The sequence below is a fragment of the Arvicola amphibius genome, chromosome 2 (assembly GCF_903992535.2).
Source record: "Arvicola amphibius chromosome 2, mArvAmp1.2, whole genome shotgun sequence".
Classification (NCBI taxonomy): domain Eukaryota; kingdom Metazoa; phylum Chordata; class Mammalia; order Rodentia; family Cricetidae; genus Arvicola; species Arvicola amphibius.
Genome location: NC_052048.2, coordinates 186181919 through 186205996, shown reverse-complemented (window position 1 = coordinate 186205996; position 24078 = coordinate 186181919). Strand labels below are relative to the sequence as shown.

General features: G+C 37.7%; 1 protein-coding gene across 3 annotated transcripts in view; it reads left to right on the top strand.

Moving 5' to 3' along the window:
- Nucleotides 1-24078, top strand: part of Kdm7a (lysine demethylase 7A) — a 101829-nt gene that overhangs the window by 60539 nt on the left and 17212 nt on the right. For all 3 annotated transcript variants that reach the window (XM_038318527.1, XM_038318525.1, XM_038318528.2), the window contains 8 exons: nt 3744-3829; nt 11267-11384; nt 14012-14172; nt 16092-16233; nt 16578-16764; nt 17873-18035; nt 21253-21340; nt 22712-22818. In XM_038318527.1, the coding sequence (XP_038174455.1) occupies nt 3829; nt 11267-11384; nt 14012-14172; nt 16092-16233; nt 16578-16764; nt 17873-18035; nt 21253-21340; nt 22712-22818 (967 nt within the window). In that variant the 5' untranslated portion in view covers nt 3744-3828. The remainder of the gene's footprint in view (nt 1-3743; nt 3830-11266; nt 11385-14011; nt 14173-16091; nt 16234-16577; nt 16765-17872; nt 18036-21252; nt 21341-22711; nt 22819-24078) is intronic.

Here is a 24078-nt window from a genome sequence, read left to right as displayed (position 1 = left end):
CTGAAGTTACAGATGGTCTTGAGCAACTGTTAGGGTGCTGGGAACTGAACCTGGATCTTCTCAAAGAACAGCAAGTGCTTTTAACTGCAGAGCCAGCTATTCAGCTTCCCCCATTTCTCCCTCCCCCCAAGACAGGGTTTCTTTGTGTAGCTTTGTGTTGTTAGTTAAACGCTGGGGATGACTTCTGTTGCGATCCAGCTACTACGGGTTCATATGTTCCAGGGTGGTGGCGTGTGGATTAGAAACTTTAGGTAGGAGAAAACAGAGATATGAAAGAAACACAGAGACATAGAATAGTACTGCGAGTATTCAACGAATACTGAATTTGCTCACATTTAATTTTCATGTGTTTTTATATCCCAGTACAAGGTGGCGGGTTGGGGGGGGCTACCTTAATATCTCACAAAGGACAACCAGAACTGTTACTTGCTTCAGTACTTGAGGCATCAAGCCATTACTTCCTGAGTAAAGCATTTGATATTTTGGGTAGGAAATGCCGTGAAGGCAGCCCCTCCTTATGTCAAATTTCTTGTTTTAAAATGAAGGAGCAGGAATGGGCTTGAATTCTCTGGCCTGAGGTCAGGGTGGAGTGGATCCACCTCTCTGGCCATCTCAATGTCCAGAATACCAAGTAACCGCACCTCAGGTCAGGGTTTCTAGCTTGTAGCCCCACCTTGAAACAGGCTTACAGCCTGGGCCCTCGCAGCTTTGGCTCTCCAGGAATTTGTTCTGTTTTCCACACTGGCCTTGAACTCTGAGACCCACTTAGCTCTGCCTCCTGACTACTGGGAGTAAAGGTGTGTACCACCACGCCCAGCCACCTTTCTTTTTTTTAATATCTTAATTTTTCTTTTTCTTAAAACAGTTTCACTACATAACCCAAATTGTCCTTGAGCTTGTGATCCTCTTAATACTGGGATAGCAGGTGTGTGCCATGACACCTGTGTCTTTTCCTCTTTGTTTTTCTCTTTTTAAACTTAATGGGTTAATTTTTAAAATTATGAAAAAATATTACGTGTCTGAATGTGGGTTTATGCAGTGCCCATAGAGGCTGGAAAAGGACGTTAGATTCTCTGGAGTTGGAGTTAGAGGCACTTGTGACCTATCTAACATGGGTGCTGTGAGCTGAATTGGGGGTCCTCTGTAAGAGCAATACACATTATCTTATTAAGTGCTGAGCCATCTCTCTAACCTTCTAATTTGTGGGATTTATTTGTTCATTGTGTAGGACTGTAGTTCTTCATTGAATATTTATTTCTGTGTGGAATTCCATTATGAGAATATACTATATTTTTATTGATACACTGTTACAAATAGATTATCCATTTGCATTTAGGTAAGGTATTCTGGTGTACATTGCATGTGTTTTGTTCTCTAAAACGGCTGTATTTAATTACACTTCTGCCAGTAATTTATTTAAGTACTCCCCATATTCTTCAACATTTAATATCTTTACGCTTGGTATTTTTTAGCTGGTATAGTAGAATATTATGGAAATTTTTGTCATTTTAATTTATAGTTCTCATTATTTATGAATTTTCATAGTTTATATTTGTATTGCCACATGGCTTTCTTCTTAGTGATTTATAGAGGAGTTCATTATATTTTGGGTATGGTATAATTTCTTTGAGTATCTACATTGAAATGTCCTTACTCTTGACTTATTTTGCCCTTTATCATAAGTTGTAGTTTAATGCACAGAAATTACTTTAACATAGCTGTTTTTCCCCTTGTGGGTGCGTCTGTGCTTTAAGATAAGCTTTCTACCACAAAGTCATATTTTCGGTATTATGCTGTATACATTTTTGTGTATTTTTCTTTTGTTTGTACTTAGGTTTATAATCTCATTTAAATCCCCTTGCCTTGGGCTGGAGAGATGGCTCAGAGGTTAAGAGCACTGCCTGCTCTTCCAAAGGTCCTGAGTTCAATTCCCAGCAACCACATGGTGGCTCCCAACCATCTGTAATGAGATCTGGTGCCCTCCTCTGGCGTGCAGGCATACATGGAGGCAGAATGTTGTATACATAATAAATAAATAAATCTTTAAAAAAAAAATCCCCTTGCCTTTTATTGAGACGGGGTCTTATTACATAGACCAGGCTGACCTCAAACTCACAGAAATTCACCTGCTTTTGTCTCTCTCAAGTCCAGGGATTAAAGGTGTGTACTGCTGTGCCTGGCAATTACTAATAAATTTTTACATTGCATCAACAATTGTAAGATTTTTTTTTCTTTTTTTTATATGACTAAATGAAATGTATCTCAGTAGAGCCTTTCATTGAAAAGTCTGTCCTGTTGTTTACTCTTTAGTGACCCTCCTATGTTATGCATAAGTGTCCCTATGTAAAATATGGCTCTGCATTTTGGGAGCACTGACATGTGTTCTGAGTGGCCTTTAAAATAAATTTTCATATGTAGTAGAACTTTGTTTTTTTTCTTTTAAGAAAATCTGACTATCTTGTATATTCTTGGCTTTTTTCATTTTGACATCAGTTTTAGAATCATCTTGTGAGATTACACATTGATTGGGATTAAATTGAATTTTATTAGTCATTTTCAGAAGAATTTTTTAAAGATTTATTTATGAACTGGGTGGTGGTGGCACATGCCTTTAATCTAGGCACTCAGGGGGCAGAGGCAGACAGATCTCTTGTGAGCTAGTTCCAGGACAGGCTCCAAAGCTACAGAGAGACCCTGTCTTGAAAAACAAAACAAAAAAAAAGATTTATTTATCTTTAGAAAAAGAAATATTTCTGTTGTGAATCAAACGCAGGTGTTCTGGAAGAGCATCCAGTGGTCTTAATTGCTGAGCCTTGTTTCCTTTTTACTTCCATGCAGAAACATTTGCCAGGTCTTGGGATTCCTTTCTGTCCTATTAGAAGCCTTTTTCAGAAAGTCCTTGCGTGTGCCTAGTTCGAGTGCTTCGCATATTTTTCCCTCCAGCAGTTTCAAATTTTGAAGTCTTTACTTGAGATCTTTGTCCGTTTTGAAGTGATTCTCACGCTGGAAGAGAGATGGGCACCAGTGTCCATTCTGTTTGCCTGGCACCACTTGTTTTTCTGGGGCTATCACGCTGTTTCTGTTACCGTGGCTAGGTAGTGTAAGTTGATAGTAGGCATCTCAATATTTCCAGCATTGCTCTTCAGTTTAGAATTATTTTTATATTTTCACATGATTTTAGGATTGCCTTTTCTAGTTCTGTGAAGAATGAAACTAAAATTTTGATGGTCGTTGTGTTCTAAGGGTTTGTTTTGATATTCTTGGTGACATCTTGAGTTGTTTATGCTTTGCTCAGTAATGCCAGTCTTCCTTTTTCAAACACGTTCACTTAAGGATATACATTTCTGTTTGCAAATTCCACAACCCACAGATTACACTATGTAGTTCATAAAAGATGAGAATAATGTCCAGAATCTCATTATGACTTACCTTTGACTCATCTTATTGATAATAATTTCAGAACAGATGCCATTTTCATAGTGCTTGAGGGTTTCATGCTTATAATTACATTATGTTTGGTGTTTCCACTGCTGTTAGAAGTGAATAGCTTTATGTTCATTTGGATATATTCTCACCCACAATTATTAGCAAATGTATGGAGGGAGAGGATAATAAAATTTATTCTTGTGTGTGTTTTAAATTTGCTATTTGAGTTATTGTACATTTCTCACCTCAAGTCCAAACATTTCTTTATAATTAAGTAAAGAGTTTCCATTCATGTTTTGTTTTTGTCTTTATCTTAGCTGTGTTGGTGTAGAAGAGCATCATGCTGTTGACATTGACTTATATCACTGCCCCAACTGTGCGCTTCTGCATGGTTCTTCCTTGAGTAAGTACTAGATGCTTAAATAAAAATTAAATGTTTGAAAGTTAGCATGTATATGATGGTATTTTTATGATACTCTAGTAAATATCACAATACTTACTAAGAACTGTAGGAAAGATTTCACTGAAAATACAATTTTTCTCTGAAAATAGTAATTAACAATTTGAGGCAGTCTGGTTAGATAGCCCACACTGGCCCCAAATTCCTTTCTTTTAGTTGGTTTTGTTTTGTTTCTCGAGACAGGGTTTCTCTGTGTATCATGTGTAGCTATCTTGGAACTCTGTAGACCAGGCTGGCCTTGAACTCACAGATCCCCTGCCTCTGCCTCCCGAGTGCTGGGATTCCAGGTGTAATAAGCCTTTGTTTGAATTATTAAATATGTCACAGGAACAAGGAAGAAAAAGTACGTTTTTAATTGTTCATGGAGAGCCTTCAAATTTTAAGTACATCTTTCAAAACAAAAACCTTGCAATTTACAAACCATGGCAAAGAACAACTTGCCTGATTCTGTAAACATATTGTGACTTATAAAATCATGTTGTATTGAAGCAGTATGCAGAGTTAAGATTAGACTCTCATGGGCAGATGCACATTGTATATTTAGGAAAAAAATTAGGATATTGATAGGTAAAATATTGCATGCATTTATGAATTTGGTCGTGAAAGAGTATCTGCTTAAAACTTCTTTTTTTCCCACCCCTGATATCCATGGAAAGATAGAGATGAGGATAAGGTCAGAGCAAATCTCTGATGGCAGTCCTTTTCAGAGAGGACAAGGTAAAGGCTGGAATCCTTTTCTTCCACTAGTCTGGAGTAGACCAGCATTAGAAACAAAACAACATTCATCTTTTACAGATATTTGGTCTTTTACAGATACTTCCAAAAACTAAATTAAGATGTCATATTTAAATGGCTTTGGAAGGGCTGGAGAGATGGCTCAGAGGTTAAGAGCATTGCCTGCTCTTCCAAAAGCCCTGAGTTCAATTCCCAGCAAAACCATAAAGTGGCTCACAACCATCTGTAATGAGGTCTGGTGCCCTCATCAGGCATGCACGGAGACAGAATATTGTATACATAATAAATAAATATTTAAAAAAATAAAAATAAAAAATGCCTTTGGAATATAGCTATTTACAAAATTTTGACTGCAAACTATAATTTTTGTGTTCATAAAATTAAAGGGAGACCATAAACTTTATTTTTAAACTAGAAATGGCTAGAGAGATAGCTCAGCCATTGAAGACAAAAGCTCCAGCACCCAAATAATCAAAGCCTGTCCTTCCAGCTTTCCTTTCCAGCACTCAGGAGGTAGAGGCAGACAAGGACTACCTAGTTTACATAACAGGCCAGCTAGGGTTACATAGTGTGACCTGTCTCAAAAACATACAAAACAAAGCAAGAAGGAACCTTTGGGGGGCTAGGGAGATGGCCTGTAACATGAGGGATAGCTTGTTGGGGTTTATGTCCCGCTGGGTACCCCACAGCCAGCAAGCTCCAAAGAAAATCACACAGAGGTCTCCATAAGGTTATAAACTGATTGGCCCATTAGCTCAGGCTTCTTATTAGCTCTTGTAACTTATATTAGCCCATTATCCTTATCTATGTTAGCCACATGGCTCAGTACCTTTTTCAGCGGAGCAGATCACATCCTGCTTCTTTGGTGGTCTGGGAAGGACTGGGGAGGAAGCTTCCTGCTTCCTAGTCTCATCGCCCCACCTCTACTTCCTGTCTGGTTGACCCGCCTATACTTCCTGCCTAGCCAATCAGAGTTTATTCAAAACATGATTGACAGAATACAGACAATTCTCCGCACCACAAAAACATGATTGATAGAATACAGACAATTCTCCGCACCACAAAAACATGATTGACAGAATACAGACAATTCTCCCGCACCAATGGCCTAGTGGTTAAGAGCCCTGGATGCAGCCGGGCGGTGGTGGCGCATGCCTTTAATCCCAGCACTCGGGAGGCAGAGGCAGGCGGATCTCTGAGTTCGAGGCCAGCTTGGTCTACTAGAGCTAGTTCCAGGACAGGCTCTAGAAACTATAGGGAAACCCTGTCTCAAAAAAAAAAAAAAAACCAAAAAAACCAAAAAAAAAAAAAGAGCCCTGGATGATCTTCCAAAAGCCCAGGGTTCAATTCCCAGCACCCACATGGCAGCTCACAGCTCTGTAGCTCCAGTTCCAGTGGATCTGACACCATCACACAGACATACATGAAGGAAAAATACCAACGCGCATAAAGTAAATAAATTCACTTAAAAAAAGAAAGAACTTTTGACTGAGGGTGATTTGATAAACTGTGGGTGGTATGTAGGTAATATATAGTCTCTCTGTTTTGAATATGGAATTTTGCCCCCTTGTACTCTTCTAAGTAGAAACTTTGTTATATGAAAATAACATGCAAAAAGACTTAGTAACAATTAGACTCATCATTTATTAGAAATATTAATAATTCTTATGATTTATAAGATACTTAGGAATTTAAGCTGTAGTATTGCATAAGAATAGTTTATGTCAAATATAGGTTACCTGTTTTCATAGTATACAGCATAAAACTTAAAATTAAGACACCTGGTAAAATTGTTACATGAATCTTGCTTGGTTTATGTTGTATATAAGTTAAGTAAGTTTTGGCCAAGAATAAGGAAGCAGTAAATAATACATTATTATTATTTCCATTGAAACAACTAAATTTTATATCAGTTTTGGTGTAAAATATTTATTCCCCAAATGAAATGATTTAAATTTTATTTGTATGAAATACTGAGTTACTAAGAGGAAGTACTACTTGAAGGGGGGTGGATACATTTTTTTTCCGTATGATGTCATCTTTTAAAAATCTTAACACTTGCTAAACTGATTACACAGACTGTAATGGATTGTAACCTACACTTTGAATAATGATGCTTCAGAGAGAAACTTGCCTATTACTTGACCCTTCAAGTCCCTCTTCTCTTTGAGAAGGGATTGGCTATCTTCTGGGCAAGCATCCAACTCTGACTACTCAGAGGGGAGATGCCCAGGATGCAGTAATCTGTTTTGTCTTGATTTAAGGCTCACCTTCTCTCATACTTCAACACCTGCTTCAGTTGGGTAATCCCAGTTGATAACACAGGGTTTCCTGTTCCTGTCGGAATATCCCAGATGTCTTTAATGTAGATATAATCGAGATATTACAGTTCCTACTTAATAAGGTTCATTAGACTATACTCTGTGGTTGGGAATTAAGAACCTATTTTAAAAAGCAGAAAGCTGCTCAGCATTTGAATATATATTCTGTGTGTTCCTCAGGCACACGCAACCAAAGCAAACATTTTCTCCCCTGTGACCACTACTTAAATTATCCCTTCACTGGCTTTCTCTTAAGAAAAATTAAAAAGGGTGCTGGTTTGGAGAGATGGCTCAGCTGTTAAGAGCACTGGCTGCTCTTCCGGAGATCCTAAGTTCAATTCCCAGGAACCACATAGTGGCTTACAACCATCTGTAATGAGATCTGGTGTCCTCTTCTGGCCTGCAGGTGTATATTCAGGCAGAACATTGTATACATAATAAATAAATAAATCTTAAAAAAAGAAAAAAGTTCAGTCAGCTGTTGTAGTGGATGATTTTATGTTTCAAACTTGTTGGTCAAATAGGACAGTTGCATGTTTCTCTTAATCTATAGGTTAGCACATTAGAGGAAGTTATAGTATTTTGGTAGGTTATTATATACCAGATTCTATAGTGAGTAAATACTTGACCTATATTATCCCCTTCAGTATGTGCAACAATGTTATATGATATATAAGAGAAAGTATCTAATTAAATATTAAGTAGTTATTCATCAGAGTTGTAGTTTGGACCCATAGCTATCACATCATAGAGTATACTTTACTGATTAATGTGCTCTGCAAAAATTAAAATAAATAATTGGAACATCTGACTGGGTCTGGTGGCACATGTCACATGTCTTTAATCCCAGCACTTGGGAGGCAGAGGCAGGTTGATATCTGTGAGTTCAAGACTAGCCTGGTCTCTGTAGTAAGTTCCAGGAAAGCCAGTACGATGTAGAGAGACCCTGTTGGGGGCAGGGGAGAGGGAGGGAAGCAACATCATAGTTCACTTAGCAAATGGACAGCTTTTTTTGTTGTTGTTTTGCTTTTTAAATGATAATGCCTGTTAACACAGAGCCTTGAGCTAGGCTACCTGTATGATAAAAACATGAATTACTCCCACTTTTCTTGAGGCAGTATGTATTTGCAGTATATATAACACATATCTTTAAAATAAAGTGCTGTTTGTATAAGTTTTTCTGTGCTGTGATAAAATTCCATGACCAAGGCAGCTTACAAAAGAAGGAGTTTAATCAGGTTTATGGTTCCAAGGGTTAGCATTTACTATGGCGGAGTGAAGTCATGACAGCAGGTGGCTGGAAAGGCAGCTGAACTCAGTCTATATTCCTAAGCGGGAAGCAGAGATAGTGCATTGGGAATGGTGGGAGGCTTGAAACCAGTGATATTCCTCCAACAAGACCACACCTCCTCATCCAGCCCAAACAGCCACCAACTGGGGACCAAGTATTCAAATATATGGTCCTCTGGAGGCCATTCTCAGTCAAATCAGCACACTGTCTTCTAGCATTTCTGCAAATGTGTCTTGAGTTAATCACAGAAACAGTTTTATGTTCATGGTTGTTAATTATAGAGTCGTATGAAGAAAGATTGAGAACAAACGAAGCGCTTGTAGTAGTTACTTTCCTGCAAATGCAATGAAACAGCATGTCTAAGGCGGCTTAGGAAGAAAGTATTTAGTTTGCCTTACAGTTTAAAAGGGTTAGAGTCCATGATGGTGGAGCAAAGGAACAGCTGAGAGCTCACATTGGGATGAACAACCATGAGGCAGAGAGAACCTGTGCACTGGGAATTATAGTCTTGTGGGATTTCGAAGCTTGCCTCCCAGTGGCACAGTTCTTTGAACAAGACCACACTTTTGAATTCTTCCCAAACAGTCTAAATAGGAACCAAGTATTCAAATATATTAGCCTCTGGGAACCATTCTCATTCAAATCACCACTGTGCTTAAGAATCAAAATAATTATATCATGACACATCTACACCTTAAAATTGTTGTCTGCTTTTAAATTGCTTTTGATTATTTAATAAGGAGAAAATGCCCATAAAACAAGAAAATAATATAAAAACATATGATACCAGATGGAAATAAGTATATCTGTATATAGTAGAGGAAAACCTACACTAGGATGTTCTTGAACTATAGGAATGGTTTTAAAGGTTTGTTTTTATTTTTATGTGTGTTTGTGTTTCTGTATATATGTTTGCACATGTGTGGGTGCCTTAGGGGGCTAGAAGAGGTCATCAGAGATCCACCTGATTTAGATGGTGGGAACTTGATTCTAGTGTTCTGCAAGAGCAACAAGTGTTCTTATTGGCCGAGCCATCTCTCTAGCTACTGTATGAATGGTTTCAAATGAGAAAAAATAATACACAAGAAAAAAAATAATACACAAGGGATACATTAGTGGAATTTCTTAGGAAGATTCAAATGTAATTCACAAGTTTTCTTAAGAGACCTAGTGTTATGAACTTGGCAAGGGAAGTACTTAAAATAACTTGAAATTGGGCTAAGGCATAACTCATTGGTAGAGCATACATGAAGTCCAGAGTTTGATTCCCAGCACTACATAAAACTGGGTATGGTCATGTGCTTGCTATGCCTATAATCCCAGCACTCCAGGAAGTAGTGTCTGGATTATCAAAATTTAAGGCCATGTAGCCTGGGTTATGTGAAACCTTGCCTCAAAAATAATAAAATATCTTGAAATCACATAGTTGTTTTTTCTATAACATTTTGTTTTGAAAATGTCCATGGATGGTGGTGGCGCACGCCTTTAATCCCAGCACTCGGGAGGCAGAGGCAGGCGGATCTCTGTGAGTTCGAGGCCAGTCTGGTCTACGAGAGCTAGTTCCAGGACAGGCTCCAAAGCCACAGAGAAACAACAACAAAAGAGGAAATGTCCGAACGTACAGGAACAGCTAAAGTATTTTACAGGGAGTAACAGTTTTCGCAGTGTCGTCTTCCACCACTGGCTCACTTCTCCCTTCTGTGCAGTCTCGCCACTGTCAGTCAGCCTACCACTCACATGCATTTCTAAGGTGCTGACACCAGCACCAGAGAGTTAGAGTTGAGCATTTTAGATTTTAAAAAGGATTCTTTTGAAATTGAAACTTACAGTCTAAACAGAAACCGTTTTAGATTTTATTTATTTATTGTTTATTTTGTGTACATTGGTGTTTTGCCTGCATGTATGTCATCTGTATGATAGTGTTGTATCCTCTGCAGCTGAGTTACAGACAGTTGTGAACTGCCATGTGGGTGCTGGGACTTGAACCCGCCTCCTCCAGAAGAGCGGCCAGTGCACTTAACCTCTGAGCCATCTCTCCAGAGGATTCTTTTGAAACTGAAACTTACAATCTAAACAGAAACAGGAGGATTATGAGTTCCAGGTTAGGCTGTGCTACATGGTCAGAGTCTTCCTGGAACATGCACACAAACACAGTGAAATCTTACATTGCTATCACACAGATGAGCTACATATACGGCAACACGTAAGAGAGAGGTCTCCATGTTCTCCTTTGACCATCTTACCCTTTCTTAAGGGTGTGTTAGGTGTACAAAATCATACTAACCCATCGCCTTCAGTCTCACTCTGAGGAATCTGGATCCAGAGGTGTCAGGTGACCTTCCCAAGGTTGCAGAGGAAGTTGATGGGTGAACTAAGAATTAAATATTTTCATTGTTAGGACTAATTAAGATAATCTCCCCACCCCCAGCTTTAGAACCATAGGAATTTAGTATCTGAACTAACCTTGAAGTTTTTTAATCACAGCACTGGTCTTGCTTTAATTATGTCTCGGTGAACTGATCTCTGTTCTTTATGTCAGTATAAATGTGCTTATTTGAAGACTAAATCTTAACATAAAAGAGAGTGGTGGTTTAGTTTTGGATGGATTTTTGGTATGTGATAAAATGCCTTATCCTGAGAGATAATTTGGATGATGTGGTTAATCATAGTATGACTGACTCAGTGTTCTAATAAACTGATTTTACATAATTGGAAATGTTTAAATGTGAGTAAGTAAAGACTTCATTTGATGCTTTTAATTCTTTTATTTAATTTTTAAATTATTTTGAATGAAATGATCAGGCTTTTAAAACTTTACAGTTAATTATTTATAATTACAGCATTAGCTTTTGTAAAATTTTCTTTTGTGATCGGGAATGCATTAAAAATGCAAGCATGCAAGCATTTCCTTATACCTATAGCTGTTACTTCTTATTAGGTAACTATAGCAATTAGATAGTCCATAGCATTACCAGTTACCAAAAAAAAAAAAAAAAAAAAATGTTTTCTTTTCCTGACTTTCTACAAATTCAGTGAAAAAGAGGAGGAACTGGCACAGGCATGACTACACAGAAGTGGATGATGGCTCCAAACCTGTGCAAGCCGGAACTAGGGCCTTTGTTAAAGAACTGCGGTCTCGAGTCTTCCCAAGGTATGGAACCTTGTTCTGGTTCAGACAAGATTTAACAGCATTGGCTAATGAAGCGGGGTCACCTAAAGTGGTCTTTTCAAACTTAGGTGGCACCATGCTGTTGGTGTCAGCTGTCTTTTCACTTTTTCCTATAAAAGAAGTAAAACTATCAGTACTTAGGTTTTGTGTATGCATACTGGGTCACCATATAATTCATCCCCAGAATTTGAAATATACTCATTTGAAGCAGTTCTCATTTCTGACTCCTTCTGATAATGTAGCCCATGTGTTCTCTTTTTCTTTCTTCTTACCTTTCCCTATTTTGCGCCTCTTTTTCTCAAATCACTGTTTCTTAAATCACTGCCTGTTCCCTGGGTCCACCAGAAGCATGCAGGACCATTGCTTAGCCTCTGATGCATCAGAACTGAGCTTTTTGATTCTGAAAAATAATCAAGTATATTTGAGTTGTCTAGGCTAAGAGAGAATCAAAAGCATTATAAAACATTTAATCATGCTAATTCAGGTCATTTCCTACTCACTGCCTGACATATATTTAAAGAGATAATGCTTAATAGGCTTTACACAAGATCTTATCTCAGCTTGTTAAAGAGAGGAAGCACAATTTAAATTTAAATCACAGTATCACATTCAGCCTGTTATGGAATTACTTTCAGATACTGAAGTGAAAGCCCTGAAATTTTCCCTGTCTTTAGAGTTCTCTGCTCTGTTCACTACCTTTTAGTCCTTAAACAGAAACAGGATGAAAAACCATCCACATTTGCTTCCCTCAGGTTGGCTGAGAATAGAAAGCACATGAAACAGTGTTTCTACATGATGTTTGCTGAATTAGATTCTTGTTCTCAAGCTGTAGTTTACCAGTTTCCAAGTTGTAAGAGAAAGTTTACTTGTTTTCATTTTTTTTTTTTTTTTTTTTTTTTCCCGAGACAGGGTTTCCCTGTAGTTTCTAGAGCCTGTCCTGGAACTAGCTCTTGTAGACCAGGCTGGCCTCGAACTCAGAGATCCGCCTGCCTCTGCCTCCCGAGTGCTGGGATTAAAGGCGTGCGCCACCACTGCCCGGCTACTTGTTTTCATTTTTACTCAGCAATGCTTGATTTATTTGGGGCCTAGCCCTACATTTTTAGTTTGGGCCTATTTACAGGTCTCAGAGGCGGTTTATGTTCTTCAAAAATAAAAAATCATCTATGCAAGTTAATGTCTGTGGGTATACATTTTTCAGGGAGAGGAGATAATGGCTTTCACTTCTTTCAAGATTTGCGACCCTCAAATCATTAGTAATTTATACGCTTTTCTGCCAGAGTAAACACAGAAGAGAATACATTAGAGTGATCACAAATGTCGAGGTTGTTATTTATTTATTTATTTTTTCAGAGGCAGGGTTTTTTTTTGTGTAACAGTCTTGTTCTGGAACTCACTTTGTAGACCAGGCTGGCCTCAAACTTACAGAGATCTGCTTGTCTCCCAAGTGCTAGGATTAAAGACAAGTGTCAATATTGCCAAGCTAAAGGGCTATTTTTAATTAATTCCATAAGCTTTTTTATTATTTAAACTATAGTAAAATAACAATAAGTATTGAATTAAATATAGTTGATATCATTTACATAGTATATAAAATAAATTGAGTAGGTTTTCATAATTCCCTCTGTAAGGCTTAATGTCTTTTGAGCTTTTCTACATCAAAACATTGATGTTTATAAATGTATATATGTCTAATTCTTTAAAAAAGTGATTGTGAACCCTGTCTTGAAAAGCAAAAAAAAAAAAAGAGAGTTGGGTTTTTTTTGTTGTTTGTTTGTTTTGTTTTTTAAACTGGGTGGTAGGGGCACATACCTTTAATCCCAGCACTTGGGAAACAGAGGCAGGCCTGGTCTACAAAGTAAGTTCCAGGGCAGCCAGGGCTGTTGTAGAAGGAACAGCAGGCTGCATCCTGCCACCCAGCTATCTTATGCCTGAAATAATAACACACATTGTATTCTTTTAAACACTTCCTGGCCCATTAGCTCTAGCCTCTTACTGACTAACTCTCACATCTTGCTTAACCCATTTCTAATAATCTGTGTAGCACCACAAGGTGGTGGCTTACCGGGAGAGATTCAGCATGTCTGACCTGGTGGCTGGCTTCATGGCTACTGTCTCACTGCCTTCTTCCTCCCAGCATTCTGTTCTGTCTTCCCCATCTACCTATGTTCTGACCTATCAGGCCAAGCAGTTTTCTTATTAATTAACCAATGAAACCAACAGATAGATAGAAGACCCACCTATATCAGGCTGTTACATAGAAAAACCCGTCTCAAAAAAGAAAAAAATGTGATTGTGTTTGTTATGAATGGTATTACATAATTTACTTTTATAATCTATATTATAGGTGCCTTTTCATATGAATACATAATTTGCCTCACTCCATAACTATTGTACTGCATGCAATATTTTACATTCCCATACGATCTATTTTATTATTTATATATGAATTTTACTTTGGAGGTTCTAAAGTTATTTAAAGAGGAGAATTAGGTTGAGAACCACTGATATAAATACTTCCACATTCTTTCTCCATGTTGACTCATTACCACAGGACTTTTATAAACAGTTTATGATTAAAAATGACATTTTACTCTTACGTTTTTTTCTAGTGCCGATGAAATCATTGTAAAGATGCATGGCAGTCAGCTGACACAAAGATACCTGGAGAAACACGGATTTGATGTCCCTATTATGGTCCCTAGATTAGAGGACCTTGGTCTCAGGCTCCCTTCACCTGATTTTTCAGTGATGGATGTGGAACGTTATGTAGGTACGAAATTGGTTCCTTTAAATACTTGTAAAAACATGGAAATATATAAATGATAGTATCCCAAAGGTATTGATATAGAATGGAATATATCAATTCTTTGTGCTGGATATTTCATAAAGGTCAGGAAAAGTGAAATTCAGTAGTGCTTTTGTTGAATGCACAGACCTACAATGGTCAGAAAAGAATGAAACATTTTATGTATTCTTATTTTATCAGCTTATTCTACCACTCTTAGTTATTAAATTTGATATTTGTGTAGGTAAAGTCATTACCGAAGGGCTGCCACAGATTCTGAGAAGACATGAGAAACTGGATAGGTTCTAGCATCTGCAGAATGAGGGTATCAGTCTGAGCCTAGTCTTCTGGATCCTGCCTCTTGACCTCCTGTCTCTTAGAGGAGGAACTGTAAAGAGAGAAGATTCAGTTCAAACATGTATTTATGTTAATGACTTGGCCAGTATTGCCATTTAATGATGTCTGGTCTGGTGTGATTTTGAGACCTAAGAAAGTAAGAATTAAGGCAAAAATTACCGATTGCCAGACTGTCATTTTCATTCCTTTCATTTATTCTCATTATAAAGTTTATATATAAAACTAGCAATATGTATTTGCCATTTGCTAACAAAAGATAGGTGTTATTTGAGAATCAGAACCCAAATCTACCTTGTCTCAAAATTATGTGTCCACTACTATGCATTATTACCTTGGCATGTCATATTAAAGAACTTGTCTCCTTATTCATTTTTATTAATTGTTGCATTCAGAAAAGTCCAGTTAAATGCCCTGACTTAAACACTCATCTAAATTTAAATATGATCAACTAGGGAATAAGACATAGATTTAACTTAAACCTAATTGCCTTTATTAAAGTAAATAGTGTAAGTTACAGAAAAAGTTGTTCAAACTGTTTTATCTACTAACTTTTAGTACTGCAAAGCTCTTCAGTTAAAATAACAGTAGTAGAAATATTATGTTTATATAAAGATAAAGAAATCGAGGCAATATTATTTAGCCTATATGATGTTACATTGGCATAAGAGTGGAACATTTAAATTTCCTATTTCAGATTGGTAGCTGTTGCCATATTTTGAATCCTAACTCATTCTGTTAATCCATTGTAAAAGGATTAACTTGCAGAGGTCTGCAAGCTTTACCTTGTGGTTTTACAGGGAAAACCGCAAGGTACTTACAACCTAGAACGTGAGCACTTAGACTGCACTAACATGAATTGGCTTTTGCTTGATGACCACTGTTCTTCAAGGTGAATTGTAGAAGACACTACTAATGGAACAAAAATTATTTGTCCTGATGACATGTTTAATAATTCCCCAGTGCCTTCCTTTTTTAAAGCAACAGATTTAGACTCTTAAGCATTATAGAAATTAAAGGGAAGAGCCAATCTTCTCTTTTATGCATGAGGAATATAGAGTATATTATCTGTGTTTTAGTAAATAAAGCTTGCCTGAAGATGAGAGTGCAGAGCAGCAGTGGTGGTGCTCACCTTTGACCCCAGCAGCCACACTAGTCGGCCATAAATGCCAGGCAGTGGTGGTGCTGCCTTTAGCCCTAGCACTGGAGAGGAATATAAGACAGGAGGAGACAGGTCTGAGGATTCCTGTGGGCAGGATCACTATTTCAGTCCGAGGTAGAGGTAAGAGCCAGTGGCTGGCTGATTTGCTTATCTGATCTTCAGCTTGAACCCCAGTATCAGTCTCTGGGTTTTTACTATTCCCAGTATAAGGAAATTGAAACCCAGAAAATAGTGAACAATTTTCATATCCCAATTTAATGTAGTCTATGCAGTCTTATAGTTGGCTTACTTATCATAATAAACAAATATGAATTTTAGTATTTTTGTTTAGAGTATCTGCTTATGCGACTTTAAAGGTTAACAATAAGACTGTAATTTTTCTCTGCAGGTGGTGACAAAGTAATAGATGTCATTGATGTGGCAAGGCAGGCAGACAGCAAAATGACACTTCACAATTATGTTAAATACTTCATGAATCCTAACAGACCAAAAGTGTTAAATGTGATCAGCCTTGAATTTTCAGATACAAAGTGAGTATCTCTGGACAGTTTGCCTTAGCAGTCTCAATTTTAGCTAAGTGTAGTTTGATGATAATGTTTGTTTTAATAAGCAATTGTGACTTTTATAGCTATCCATTGGAAGCAGTGTGAGTTACAGTGAGACCATGTCTCAATGATAATAATGATAGTAATATTGATAATAATGACATAAAATGTATTTTAAATGTGTAAGTATTGTTAATCCATTTAATTGCTTTGTTTGGGTTGGCATGGGAAGAACAGTTTTAAGAAGTCTTTAATTTGTATTAAATTGGTATGTGTGTATACATATACATGTATATATATGTTTTTTCTTTTCTTTTTTCTTTTTTAAGAATGTCTGAATTGGTGGAGGTCCCTGATATAGCCAGAAAACTTTCCTGGGTGGAAAATTATTGGCCAGATGATTCAGTCTTCCCTAAGCCCTTTGTCCAGAAATACTGCTTAATGGGAGTTCAGGATAGCTATACAGATTTCCACATTGACTTTGGTGGGACTTCTGTCTGGTACCATGTTCTTTGGGTAAGAATAGTATATTTTTTACTTTCTTATTAATGAAAGCATGCCTTATCTTTCTGGTAGGACATTCATTTGTTTTGTGTAACATTTGTAAACATTTAAGTATTTTTCTGTTCCTTAAACATTTTATGCCTTGGTGCTTTCTTTTTTCTTTTCCTTTTATTTAAATTTCTGGTTTAATTTTAGATTCCTTCTTCTGTGTTTTAGGTTGATTTTTGTTAGCCTTTTGTCTTTTTTTTCTCTTCTTAGTTAATTCACATTAATTTCTGAACCAAATGACTAAGAAGGAGCAAAATTATAGTGATAATTGCTTCTGGCCTTAAGATGAAAATGAGAAAACAAGTTGTATAAATCACAAATTTCTATAAAATAAACTTATAGTTTTTATTTGTTCTACTTTATCTAGAACTACATTGCCTAATAAACATTAGCCTTATGTGGCTAGATTTAAATAATTAAAATTTAGTCTAAATAAAAATTGAGTTCATTCATACTAGTTATATTACATGTAGCTAATAACTTCTACACTGGAGACATAACATATTTAAGAATATAAAAAACCAATTCTGTCACCATTGGATTACATGTTGCTTGGCCAAGAACCTGTTCTGATTCAGATTCCTGTGCCAGTGCAGTTCTCAGGACTAGAGTTGATGCTGTTGTGTCCTTGAGATATGGTCTTGTTCTCTGAGGATGCCAAAAGTTCACTAAAGGAAGTTATTTACAAGTTTTTAATTCAATAAAAACCTATCAGTTACCCACAACTGGGTAACTGGGTTAGCCATGGTTCTAAAGATGAAGTTTGAGAGATGATTATGCTATGACCCAGAGAGCCTGTTAACATAATTTACTTCCGTTTGTGGTTCTTTATCTTCCTCTCTTGCAGTACTTTTTTTGATGGGACTTTTATTGACTCTGTCAGTTGGAGGTGGGAGAAGTTTTAGTGCCTTTGAACTTGCTGATTAGAGAATTGATCAAATATATGACATTTTTCAACCTAAACAAAATCTCATAAGTTTTGTTTAGATGCTTTTATTGGGAAATTGTACCAATGTAGGCCATGCTGAGAATGGGTATTCTTTTTCAAAGTGGTATGGTTACTTCCTTCTAGGGTGAGAAGATTTTTTATTTGATAAAGCCAACTAATGAAAATTTGGCACTCTACGAATCGTGGAGTTCATCTGTGACCCAGAGTGAGGTGTTCTTTGGAGATAAAGTAGATAAATGCTACAAATGTGTGGTAAAGCAGGGACATACCTTATTTGTTCCTACAGGTAAGGTTTAATCTCACCCTACTTCATTGTTGGTTGTTGAAGGCTGGGCTAACACAAGGCTGCCCTGAGGCCTTGATGAATGAACATGACACAGTTCCTCGTCTAAAACCAGGGACACGCCGGGCGGCGGCGGTGCACACCGTTAATCCCAGCACTCTGGAGGCAGAGGCAGGCGGATCTCTGTGAGTTTGAGGCCAGCCTGGTCTACAAGAGCTAGTAGGATAGGCACCAAAACTACAGAGAAACCCTGTCTCAAAAAAAAACCAAAAAAATAAAATAAAATAAAACCAGGAACATGTTTGACAGAGCCAGTAATAGTCTGGGGTTAGGGTCTTGGGAGCCTTTCCCTGAGGCCCTAATGTATGGAGAACAGTCCCTTCTCTAAAACCAGGAACATGCTTGACAGAGCCAGTAGTAGCCTGGGGCTGAGACTTTGGGGTAGCTTGTTCAGATCCTGAGAACCCAATTCTTGCCACCTTAAAAGGCAGCCCCAAGGCTGCCGTGTGTTCTGTCTATAAAACTCTTGAGATACCCTTTTGCAATATTGTTTGATTACCTTTCCACTGACTTTTTTCTGCTGTATGATAGTTTCTGGTGACTTGCTGTACTTTTTTAATAAGCTTGCTTAGCATAAGACATAGCTTGTACAAGATCTCCTAACCTCACCTTTTCTGTTTTCTTTACCTTCTCATTTCCTGGCCACCTCCAATTTAGGTCCCTGTCACTGAAGAACCTGCTGGTCTAGGTTAGTTGATAGTGAGTCACTTGGAGTCAACTTGTAATTAGAACCAACTTTGACTTTAACATATGTGTTAAATAAAACAGCTTTGAGGGCCTTACCTAAGAAGGACTACGGACTCAATTGTTCCTTAGAGAACTTGATCAGCATCCTATTAAATGGTACAAGTTCATGATTTTTAATAGATTAGTATGATCACACAACCATCTCTGCCATCTAAGTGGAGAATCATTCCATTATGTCCATACCTTTAGCAGACGCTGCCATCCCACTTCCTTGACCCATTGGCAATGACTAGTATACTCTCTATGCATTTGCCTATTTTGACACTTAATATGTTTCCTTTTGTGTCTAGCTACTTCCCTCTGTGTTATTTTTCTCTCTTCCCTTCTGTTTGTTTGTTTGTTTGGGTTTTTTATAAAGGCAGGATCTCATAGCCCAGGCTGGCCTGTAAGACACAGTGTAGCTAAAACTTGCCTCTCCTAAGTGATGAGATTGTAGGCATGTGCTATCATCCCCAGCTGTAATTTCTTTCGCTTACCACATTTTCTTGACTCATCTACACCACAGCACACATACTTGCTGAATCTTTTTCACCTAACAATGTTCCTTTGCAGGATATACAATAGTTTGCTTACCCATTCATTAGTTGATGGACATTTGGGTCCTTTCCACTTTGTGATTTTATGAATAGTGCTGTTTTGAACAATTGTACAAACTTTTATATAGAGGCATGTTTTCATTTGATTTCTTTGGAGTATGTACCAAATAGAATTGCTTTGTTGCATTACTTAACGATAGTTAATTCTTTCAGGACTACCAAACTTCTCTGTACTGTATATCTCAAGTATAAGTATTGATACATTGGTTGGCAGTGTGAATGAATATGCAGGCTATCCTCTCTGGGCTTGGGTGACCTAATGGTTATAGAATTTACAGAGCTATTATTACATGTTCTACTTTTCTACTTTGCCTCTGATGTAGAATAATTAAGCTTGAGTAAATTAATGAATCATTATCTAGAAGTATTAAGATTTATGTCTGACTTTTGAAAGGCTGCCTTTAACTCTTCTCCTATTGCTATTTAGTACAATATTTCTGTTGTATCCTTTTAAAAATCAAATTAAAATTCATAGATTAAACTTTTATAAAGTTTTAGTGGCCTACTGGAATGTGTAATGAAGAAATGCGGTTTTTCTATGTGCGTGTATTCACAGCAGTGTTAAGAGTCATGAGTCTGCGGATCAGTATGTGTGAGCCAGGGACGGCTGAAATTCATCAGCATTGGTGTAGCTTGGGGCCTGCCCAGCTTCATGGAGCATGGGGATGACCAGGAGGGCTTGGTAAACTACAGGCTCCTGGGCCTCTCTCTTCAGGCTCTCATTCAGTAGATGCAGGATGGGCATGAGAATTTGCATCTCAAACAGGTTGCTTGCTGATGGTGCTAGGTTGAGAACTGCATTGGGACTGCTCTAAGCAATGGGATTTTCCCCAAGATGATTAGCAACTTTCTAAACAAACTTCGCTCTAGTTTTCTTTAATGTGCACAATAGTACATTAAATGGAAATGGTTATAAAACCATGTATAAGTACGTTGTTTAAATAATGGAGTTTTAGTTTCTAGTCCTGGTTTTTATTGAACATGCTTTGTTACCTATATGAATGCCCAGCAGAATTTGTATTTTTATGGCTTTTCATTCAGTCTGCTAACATTTAAAAAGTTAGACATCTTCTGTTAGAAATGTCTCTCGTTTTGCAAACACTGTAATGGAAATAAAATATTTAATCAGCAGCATTTAATGTTCATAGGCCCAATTTCCACCCATTTAGATGTGGGTGATCTGCCTTTTCTTCTGCTGGAGCAGGGTGTCACATTGTGTTCCCAATCTTTCCCTGCGTATTCCCATATTCCTTCCAGGGGACTTCCTTCATGGTGACACCTGGGAAGCAGATTCCTCAACCAATCTTCCCCCCCCCCCCCCCCCCCTAGGGTTTCTCTGTGTAACAGCCTTAGCTGTCCTGGAACTCACATTGTAGACCAGGATGACCTCGAACTCCGCCTGCTTCTGCCTCCAGAGTGCTGGGATTAAAGGTGTGCACCACCACTACCCGGTTTCACCCAGTCTTATATTCATTAATGGAAAACGTTATTTCCTAATTCAAACCAGATTTGACTGATCTCAGAATAAAATTTTTCATTGTAAAGGTGTTTATTTTAAAACAAAATAAAACGAAAGAAGTATGGGTGGTCACTATCTCAAACCCTCACTTTACCCCCTCAGGCTCATCAAAAAGCTTTAGTATATGATAGGCTTTTAAATAAATACTTAAGTGGATGAGTCAATCAATTGTAATAAGCATCAACTTCTTTAGTGTTGGTGTATGAAGTAAATTGATATTGGTATATAAGTTACTTCAGAGGTAGCATAACATCTGTTTAGTTTAGAAACTGAACCATCATTGATTTGTGTGTTTCAGGGTGGATTCATGCTGTGCTCACTTCTCAGGACTGTATGGCTTTTGGGGGTAACTTTCTACACAATCTCAACATTGGCATGCAGCTCAGGTTTGTGTGTCACTAATATTGAAAGGATTTTTTGTTCTTAATTATAACACTTCTGCATTTTTGCTTGTTTCCTATAAAAAACTACATTTTTTTGAGATCCTGTGAAGATAGGCCTTAAGGAATGAATGATTAGGATTGGGTGTTTGTTTGTTTGTTTGTTTGTTTGTTTTTTGGGAGACAGGGTTTCTCTGTGTAACAGCTCTGGCTGTCCTGGAACTCATTCTGTAGAACAGGCTAACCTCAAACTCAAGAGATCTGCCTGCCTTTGCCTCCTGAGAGCTGGGATTCAAGGTGTGTGCCACTACCACCTGGCTAGGAATGGGAACTTTTTTTTAACAAAAAATATTTTTAAAAGATTATTTGGAGGATCTTTTCAAATCTAAAGTAAAATAGATAACTTGTTCAATCTGATGATACCTCCCGCATACCAAATTTTTATAAAGTATTTATGCCTTTCTTAGTCTGCAAACGTGAAAATGAGTTAAATTAATTAGATTTGGGTATAACCTTTGGGGCTGGAAAAATCCTTGAGTCAGGATTGCTATCAGAATGCTTTTGAATTTTGTTGTAGGGCAGTTCTTCCCCTTTTGATGAGCTTTGTTCCTTTACTGTCCCTAGGAAGGATTAGGGTCAGCCACATCACATATGGCAGGTCTGCTTCTTGATGGACCCTGCATGAGGACTGAGAAAAGGGAAATGCCTTTTGGGAGGCCGAGTATCATTCATTGGTATTCCCCCAAATGTGGTGACTCTTGTAACTCTGCATGGGAGCCCTGGATGCTTTGTCCTTGCAGTTAAAAAAGGAGGTGGTGGTTCTTAAAGAGCACGGGGCTATGGAAGGTTGTGTGCCTGCCAGATATAAGTTTTAATCTTTTTGTACCTTAGCTATTTCTGGAAAAGAGATGGCCTCTTCTACATGTGTTGTTAGGACTCTGACAGAAGACCAGTATTGTGCAAACTGTGATTCCTCTCTTTATACCTTGACTGGTGTCAAGTATTGATCTGGAATGCTTTGTAGAGCCTAAAGAGAACATTTATGGGTGTTGTTGGTAGTGTTGTCCAACATATGGAACTGATCTTTGAACCTACTATTTTATTAGTGGAACCCTCATAAGATCCTTTTTTGTTAAAATTAGGATCCAAATCCCAAGAAGTGTTATTTACAGTACCCAATGTAATTCTTAAGTAGACTAGCAAATTTATTAAGGTCAGGATCAGAACTTGCATAAGATCACAATTCAGTGTTATCAAAAAGTAGTGTTGTTAAGGAAACATATTTATCATGGCCTGTTTATTTTCAGTTGAGTACCTTTATTTAACTTTGAAATGCTAGTATTAATATTAACTGTTCTTCAAATTTTATTCATTTAGGTGTTATGAGATGGAGAAAAGACTAAAAACACCAGATCTTTTCAAATTCCCTTTCTTTGAAGCCATATGCTGGTTTGTAGCCAAAAGTTTGCTGGAAACCCTGAAAGGTAATGAGTGATTTGTATACTTTGTTGTATGATAAGATATGTGTTCGCAAATTCCTTCAGGGACCCTTTGCTAGATTTCCCTTTTTTTTAATTTATTTATTATGTATACAGCGTTTCTGTCTGCATGTATGCCTGCACACCAGAAGAGAGCACCAGATCTCATTATAGATGGTTGTGAGCCACCATGTGGTTGCTGGGAATTGAACTCAGGACCTCTGGAAGAGCAGTCAGTGCTCTTAACCTCTGAGCCATCTCTCCAGCCCTGTCACCCTCACTTTTAAAATTATTTTATTTTTAATTATGTGAATGTATGTTGGGAGTTGTCCATGTGAGCACAGTGCTGGGAACTCAGGTCCTCTGCAAGAATAGTAGATGCTCTTAACTTTTTGAGTCATCTCTCCAGTCTGGCTTCCCCTCTTTAAAAAAGTAGGTATTTCTTTCCCCTGCTAAGAATCTTTTTAGCAGTTAGAGCAGGTTCTCAACCTTCCTAATGCTGTGACCCTTTAATACAGTTAGTTCCTCAAGCTGTGGTGACCCCCAACCATAAAATTATTTCATTGCTACTTCATAACTGTAATTTTGCTGTTATGATTCATAATGTAGATATCAAGTATGTGACCCCAAAGGGATCATGATCCCGAGGTAGTGACCCCCTCCTTATTCTTAGAAATCAGGACCCAAATACCGAAACAGCCATTTCATTTTTTTTTTTTTTTTTTTTTTAAATATTTATTTATTATGTATACAATATTCTGTCTGTGTGTGTGCCTGCAGGCCAGAAGAGGGCACCAGACCCCATTACAGATGGTTGTGAGCCACCATGTGGTTGCTGGGAATTGAACTCAGGACCTTTGGAAGAGCAGGCAATGCTCTTAACCTCTGAGCCATCTCTCCAGCCCCCAGCCATTTCATTTAATAAGAGTGAATGGCCTGTACAATGTAGCTTGTGTCCCTAGACAGACTACTACCTAACACTTGTTCTGAAACACTTGCTTAAAAATTTAGAGTGGTGTGGGATAGGCATGGTGATTGATACACGCCTTTAACCTCAGTGCTCACAAGGCAGAGGTAGGCAGACCTCTCTGAGTTGAAGTCAGCCTGGGGTACATAATGAGTCCTAGGCCAGCTGAGGTTATGTAGTGAGACTCCCCCCCCCATCTTAGTACACTTTTAAAAAGAAAATAGGGAAACAATTTGTGTGTTCTAAATCATTGGATGTTTGTTCTTCCATCATTTGAATATGACCATTATGCTATCTAG